Source organism: Fukomys damarensis, unplaced genomic scaffold (assembly GCF_012274545.1).
Source record: "Fukomys damarensis isolate Sample0158 unplaced genomic scaffold, DMR_v1.0_HiC HiC_scaffold_36, whole genome shotgun sequence".
Taxonomy (NCBI): domain Eukaryota; kingdom Metazoa; phylum Chordata; class Mammalia; order Rodentia; family Bathyergidae; genus Fukomys; species Fukomys damarensis.
The window spans coordinates 1,223,066-1,230,232 of NW_022900948.1; the positions used below are offsets into that span (position 1 = coordinate 1,223,066).

The 7,167-nt window shown below is 33.4% G+C and overlaps 1 protein-coding gene across 1 annotated transcript in view; it reads left to right on the top strand.

Moving 5' to 3' along the window:
- Dmrta1 (DMRT like family A1) overlaps positions 1-4,418 on the top strand; it is a 6,546-nt gene extending 2,128 nt beyond the window's left edge. The window contains exons 3-4 of the mRNA XM_033759173.1: positions 19-118; positions 3,256-4,418. Coding sequence (XP_033615064.1) covers positions 19-118; positions 3,256-4,106 — 951 coding nt within the window. The 3' untranslated portion in view covers positions 4,107-4,418. The remainder of the gene's footprint in view (positions 1-18; positions 119-3,255) is intronic.
- Positions 4,419-7,167: the final 2,749 nt, after the last annotated feature.

Genomic DNA, 7,167 nt, shown 5'->3' on the forward strand with positions numbered 1-7,167 from the left:
GGGGGCGGCGGGACCGAGAGGCCCCAGGACGCGGCCCTCGATGCCCTGCGCCCGGCGAGTGGTCCGGCGACCTCTGCCTTCGAGATTGTCCAACAAGATATTGCAGAGGAAAAACAAGGTGAGTCGATCTTTCCCTTGCTCTTTCCACCAGAGAAGGTGTGTTAATGAAAGAAATAAACTCTTTGAATAAGTAGACGCGCCTTGGAGGCGCGCAAAGTTGTTTAAAAGAACTTTAATTCTGGGAAACTGCCTTAAATGTGTGCATCAATGAGAGATAAAGACCTAGCGCTTTGAAAGAGCGGTTTGTTCCCTCTGGTGATAGGAAAAGGTAATGAAAAAGTGGATCGAAGAGGAGGATCACAGAGGAGCCACTCGCGGTTGCGGGAGCGCAAGATGCTGTGACTTTCTGAGGGGAACCTCTGGCGGGCGTTCAACCAGACGCCTAGAGAGATGCTGTGTTTTAATATTGCTTTGTAGCATTTTCAGTTTTAAAACCGGAACGAATCTTCTGAACTTGGATAGGAAATCGACAGGTTGGGATGCAGCCTTTACCTAACAACTCTTTACTTTAGGAGCGTACCTCTGCCTTCAGCTAGAAATGGGGGAAAAACGGAAATCTCCGAAGACATCTTTAATTAATCCTTCAAATTAAATCTTCACTTTAATTTTTAAGCCCCACCTCCTGTCAGCTTCTGAAAGTGTAGAAAGCTCTATTATTTGATGTTTTCTTTCTCATTGTAGAAAATACATTTAGGTTTTTCTGATTTGTAAAATCATTGGTGAGAGTTTAGAACGATAATATTGGAGATTTCTTATCGAATAAGCTTTGATTTTTCTCTTATTTATTGACTGGTAAGTAGCTACTAATACCTCCAGTGATATATGTTCCCCCCCAAAACTATCCCAAATCATCTTCTCCGGCTAATGTCAATCCTACTGTATTTTTATGAGTGTCATAGCCTTCTCTAGGGCCTACTAGCAGTGAAAATTTCATTTCAATCTTTGTTTAAAAGTTGAAGCCAGTTAATATGAAAATGATACAATAATTTATTAATTACAGTCCTTGAATTATAACAATTGCCGATCTTAGATCATAGATGTACTTTTGAAAAAGATCATCACTGTAATGAAATGAGGCATACTGTGTTCAGCTACATCAACTCTATGCACGTGTTCTCGTGTGTGCAAATAGGCAAAATAGACTTTAAACATTTCCCGTGAGAGATCACTGAGGGCTGATAGAAAAAAAAAAACCTAAGTAAAAGTATGTAAGAGAAAAGTAAAAGTAAGAATTCCTTAAACTGGTAGTGAGATCTAGTTGATGACATTGATTTGTGTGGTTTATTTGGTACAAAAGTGCTCTGTTTCGTAGGACTAATTAATATATTATTTTTGCCTTAGATGACTTCCTCCCTTCCCCACTCTCTAAAACAATTTTTGGAAAGCTATTTCAGTGGCTGTCAAGACTGATTCCCTCCTCTTACACAATATCCACCCACTGTAAGAAGGTCTTCTGTTTAACTTATTCATTCATTAGACAAAGCAACAGTGATTCAGAGGTGAATAAGATTTCCTACACAAAAGAACCTTATGTTCAAGAGAAGGAAGATTATATGTATCCAAAACTACAATATAAACACAATATACAATCGTGAATAAAATAGAATAAATACAACAAGTTATAGAAGAGGACAGAGATGAAGTAAATAATATCACAGTATTTAAAGACATTTATTTTCGAAAGTATAATATAATCAGTATTTCTTTACATACATTTGACTATGAGTACAGCATGAGAAATTATATTTATGCATAAATTACTGAGATGAACTTTTGATACTTTAGATATATCAGGAGAACATACTTAGTGAATTATGTTTATAAGTAAAATGGAATAGAAAATCAATGCTTATATATTTCTCCTTGGAAGACTTCATTAGAAGAGTTATTATATTTAAAATAAAAATACTAGAAAGTTTTTATAATCCTCAAAGTGCTAAATTACACTTACTTTAACTTTCAAATAAATATAGACATTTATTTAGAATTTAGGACTGCTCCTTAAGAAAATTAGAAAACATGAGACTATTACAAATCATGGTTGTAAATCATTGCTTTAGGCAATATTTGTTTTATTACATTTATAAACTCTCTAGAAAAACAGCTGGACCAAAGTACTCTGGATATTCTGCCTGACAGTTTACCCTTTCAGAGATCAAACATATAGGGTAAGAGGAAATCTAAGCCAAAATAAGAGTTATATAGTGAATGTGTGCATTATTATTTTCCTCATTTCAGTTTGGCAAAAGACTATTGAAATACCATTTTATCATAGGAACAAAAATATTGAGATTATAGAAAAAAATAGCTTTTTATGTAAAATATTTTAAGAAAATTATCATCTGAAAGGAGTTTGTCATTTGAAGCAAATGCCTAATATTATTTTTATAAGACACTGAAGATTGACACAGATTTCAGTAGTGCAGTTTGTTTCTTTTAGAAACAGCTTGATATTAAACTATTAATATTTTATAAGGATTAAAACTGCATCTTTCACAAAGGATTATAAAAATATCAATTCTGTATCATTTCTGAGAATGAAGTGTACAGGTGTGGTATGATTTGAAACTGATACAGCACAAGTTGTTATGGCTCAAATTGGAAATGAACAATTTTTTTTATTTTCCCATGTTCTTTATATAACTTAATTGTAAAAAAAAACCCAATTACTGAAATTTAGCATTAGTGATGAAATAGGTTATTCATTTTCAAACTAAGATTATTCTAATTTTTTTATTTATCTACATCTAACCATTTTATTTAGTTTTTTTTTTTTTTAACATGGTGACGCTATGGAAAAAGAAAACAACAAAACATTTTCATATAGGTAAGGCCAGAACTTGGAAGACATTTGGGGAAATCCCAAACCACCATTGTGGGTCAAACTGTGCAGTATTGGTTGATATTAACACTTTTCAGTAATAGCAGACTTTCCTTTTCTCATTCCTTAATACTATATGTTTAAGAAGCGTATGTCTTTGTGATCTTGAAGTGACATAAAAAAAGAATTTTCCCACTATTACAAAATTTGAAAGATCTTTTAAATTGAGCTGTTAATTAAAATGTGTCAATGTGAATAAATATCACATATATTATGAGTGAATGAGATATTTTATCCAATATTATTTCTGAGTGGACAGTACTGGGTTCTGGGAAATTCTTCTTGTATTTGAATCTTTATTTTCCCTTCTGCAGAACAAAAAGAGAGTAAAAGTGACTCATGCCAGAGTAGACAAGATGAGCCAGTCTCCAAATCCCATCAACTTTCTCTGAGATCCTCTCCTAAGTCTGCAGGTGTCATTGGGAAACAAAGTCTCAGGTCATCTATTTCAGAACACTCAGAGAAACCTGATAGCTTCCTGACTCCTTGCCCTGGAGAGCAATCAGGAGGTGAAGACAGTCCCAGATCCCTGTCATCCTCTGATTTGGAGTCAGGAAATGAGAGTGAGTGGACCAAGGACTGCATTGCTACCAGAGTTGGATTTCCCACAGTGTCCTCACGGCCAAGAGACCCTATTGATATTCTTACCAAGATTTTTCCAAGCTACCGGCGTAGCCAGCTAGAAGACATCCTGAAGCTCTGCAAAGGAGATGTGGTCCAAGCCATTGAACAAGTTTTAAACGGAAAAGAACACGAGCCAGACACTGGGGACTTGGCACATTCAGAAGACTTGGAAAAGACAGCTTTTCAGAGAGCTTCAAATTTTAGTCTAGCTGGAATTGGTTTTGGAACTCTTGGTAACAAATCAGCTTTTTCTCCTCTTCAGACCACATCTGCTTCTTACAGAGGTGATTCAAGTCTTTACAGCTTAAATCCCAGACTAGCTATTAGTCCATTACAGTTGGCATATTCTTCTCCAGGAAGAGGTCTAACAGGTTTTATGTCACCTTACCTAACGCCTCAGTTGGTTCCAGCATTGCCTTTTCGGCCAACTTTGGATTATGCCTTTTCAGGAATTATTAGGGATTCTTCCTACCTTCCTAGTAAAAACACAACAATGACTGGTGCTAGACTATTTATTAGATCCAGTCAGGACAATCTGTAATGTATCTGCCCATTATCCCTTTCTGGAGTGTTTCTAGAATTGTGCAACACACAGACACATCTCTTAATATATGTCATTAAGCATATTTCACTCACATTTGGGTGAAATTTGGGGAAGTACCCCAAATATACTAGGCCTTAAAAATTCTATATTTTTTAGCAAGCAGTATAAAAAATACTTTAGGTTTGAAGATTCTTTAGCATTTATTAAGTGAAAGAAATGTTTGAACCTTATACATGCTTTGAATAAAACTGTTTTAGGAAAAATCTTATTTAATAATATTTTTGCCTAAATTGTCAACCATAAAGTTCTTATTTTAAAACTATACTTTTAGTGAAAGGTGGGGTTTATAGCTGCAGTAGTTTATAGTTGTAAAGAGTAACCCAGCATAATATAAAATGATCCAAGAGGAATTAAAATTTGAACAAATTTAGTAATGATTTTCTGAAGCTTTTTCTTTATATTTTGTTCCTGTTCACAAGATAAAAAAGTTATCAAAATATTTTTTTAAAAATTTACATTTTCAGATGTGATTAATAGTAAGTAAAAATTTTGAGAAATTTGAAATTCTCATTTTTTGAGTGTTTTATTTTTCTAATCTTAGCTACCATTTGCAAAAATCAATACCACATTTTAAAATTTCTTAGCATTGTGAATTGCACAAAAGCCAATTAATTCTTAGGAAATGAGACTGCTCCATCTTCTGGCCACTATCACTAATTGCAGCTCAGTTCCCCAAAGTGAATTAGAAACACGTTTCCTGAAAGTGTAAAGTAACCATTTTGGAAATGACCATTTGAAATCATTCTGCATTAAAATTTTGATATTGTATAGTGTGTTTCATTTCTTCTGTGAATAATTTTACTATTTTAGTGTTCTTATGCCTTTATCTGGGGAAATAGCCTTTCTACGTATGTTTGTGACAAAATATGGTACCCATTCTCAAAGGTAAAAATAATTTTGTTCAAAAAACTAAAATGCCTGCTCAGACAAAATATTGATTGATTCAATATAGATGATGCTAACTGCATTGAGGAGAGATAAGATTTCCACAGGGGAAAATTGCCATTAAAATTTAGAGGTATTCTTGAGGTTTTAAAATTACATTTTGTTCCCCATCTGGAACACTTGAAAGCTATTTATTTTAGTCAGTAGAAAGTCCCTGAGGAAACTGCTTGCAAAACAATTTTATGAAGTTTTCTTTATATGTCATCATTTTTGTAAAAGGACAGTAACTTCATTGTTATTGTTAGGAATAAGCGAAAACCCAGCTGTGGCATGAATTAGATATTTTAAGCAATTTGAACAGCATGATTCACTAAAGCTTTCCTTAATTAAATTTATATTCATGTGTATATATAGATGTAGATGTCTATATATAAATACATATTAAATTTTGATCAGTTTTACCACTATGAAACCTTTATAGTGGAGCCAATAGGAATATATATCTAAAACATTTTATCAGCAAACAAATTACCACAGTATCTGATGTGATTTTAAGATGCAAAATGTTTAATGATTATGCAGAAAGAAAATGCATTTACTACTTATAAAGGGTTTTAGGATCTGAGCCTAAACCCTATTAAAATGTGTGGCCAATAGTTGATATTCAATTAATATATACTAAAGGAGGTGGTTTTTAGATAATCTCTTTGAGACTTGGATAAAACCAAAGAACTCTACAAAGTGGCCTACAGATATATACTTTTATATACAATTTAGTGGGATTCATGTTAGAATCCTTAATTTTTAAATTGTTTTCCATTAAGTCACTTATTAAGTGCCATTTTTTGAAATGCACTAGATTTTATAGAGAACGTCAAAAGAAAATGTTTTACTCTTGAAGTTAATTATACAGTAGTGATATGGATTAAAAACAGTTCTAGAATTGCTGGATATTTCTGTGACTTATATAATGATGTGCATGTGTTCATTGGGGTTACTGAATTGCTTCTGAACTAAGATGAACAGCTGTTTGGGGCAGTGTTCAAATTTTAAGCATAATTAATAATCTTAGGTGTTAATTTATATGATACTTTATAATTCTATACCCCTTATAATAATTTGAGGATTTGAATAATTTCATAGATCATTTGTCCAACAAGTAAATAGAATGGGTGGAAATTGAAACTCAGCAGTGGTATTGCCCAGGCCCTAGGTTAATTCTATGAATCATCAGAAGAGAATTTTCTTACTTCAGCAGTTTCAGATTATTAGGTGTGAGGACAAATGTGTTTGATTTCATCCTTTGTACCATGTCTGACCAGTAATAGGTGCTCAAATAATGTTATTTACTGACTGATTTAAGTAAAGATCAAATGCAGTATTAGGAATTAACTCATTTACCACCTATTAAATTGCCCAATTTCTGTGTGCACTTAAGTTTAAAAAGGATGAAGAGATGATTAAGAAACCTAGCCTCAAATTGTTCATAGTCTGTTTCCATGTGTGTAAAAAGTAAAACAGCTAACCAATGTTGGCACCATTTGACAATATTGGTGTTTCAGTGAGTTCTTTGTACATTAAGTTCTTGACATTTATGTTCATGGATGCTGCTTGAAGGCTGAAATCCTAAGCCACTAATTAGGTTGGAAGGAAGAGGAGCAAACATTATAAGCACTACCATATGACCCAAGTGAATCGAGCTTGTTCCATATAGAATCATGATGGACAGATGGTTCAGAACAACAACAAAAAAGATTTTATTTTACAGTTAACTGGACAAGAGTGGAATGGCTACCTTGAATGTTAATTCATCTTCTTATTGAAAATATGTGGAAAGTACCAGTTAGATACCTGATTGATGAGATTTTTTTCATCACTGCTTCAGTGTTCATTTACAAGCTAATCAGAAGTATGGTAAATATTTGCTAAAGAAATTAATGAATATGTTTTAATTTTAAGACCATGCAAATGAAGATATCCAGCCATATTTGTCAGTAAAACACCATACCATTTTGCTCATCAAAACCCTTTCTATGTTGTAGCCTCCTGGGAGAGGGTATAGGAAGAAACAGTGCATGGTTTACAAGGTTTTCACACTGGTAGAAGTTAGCAT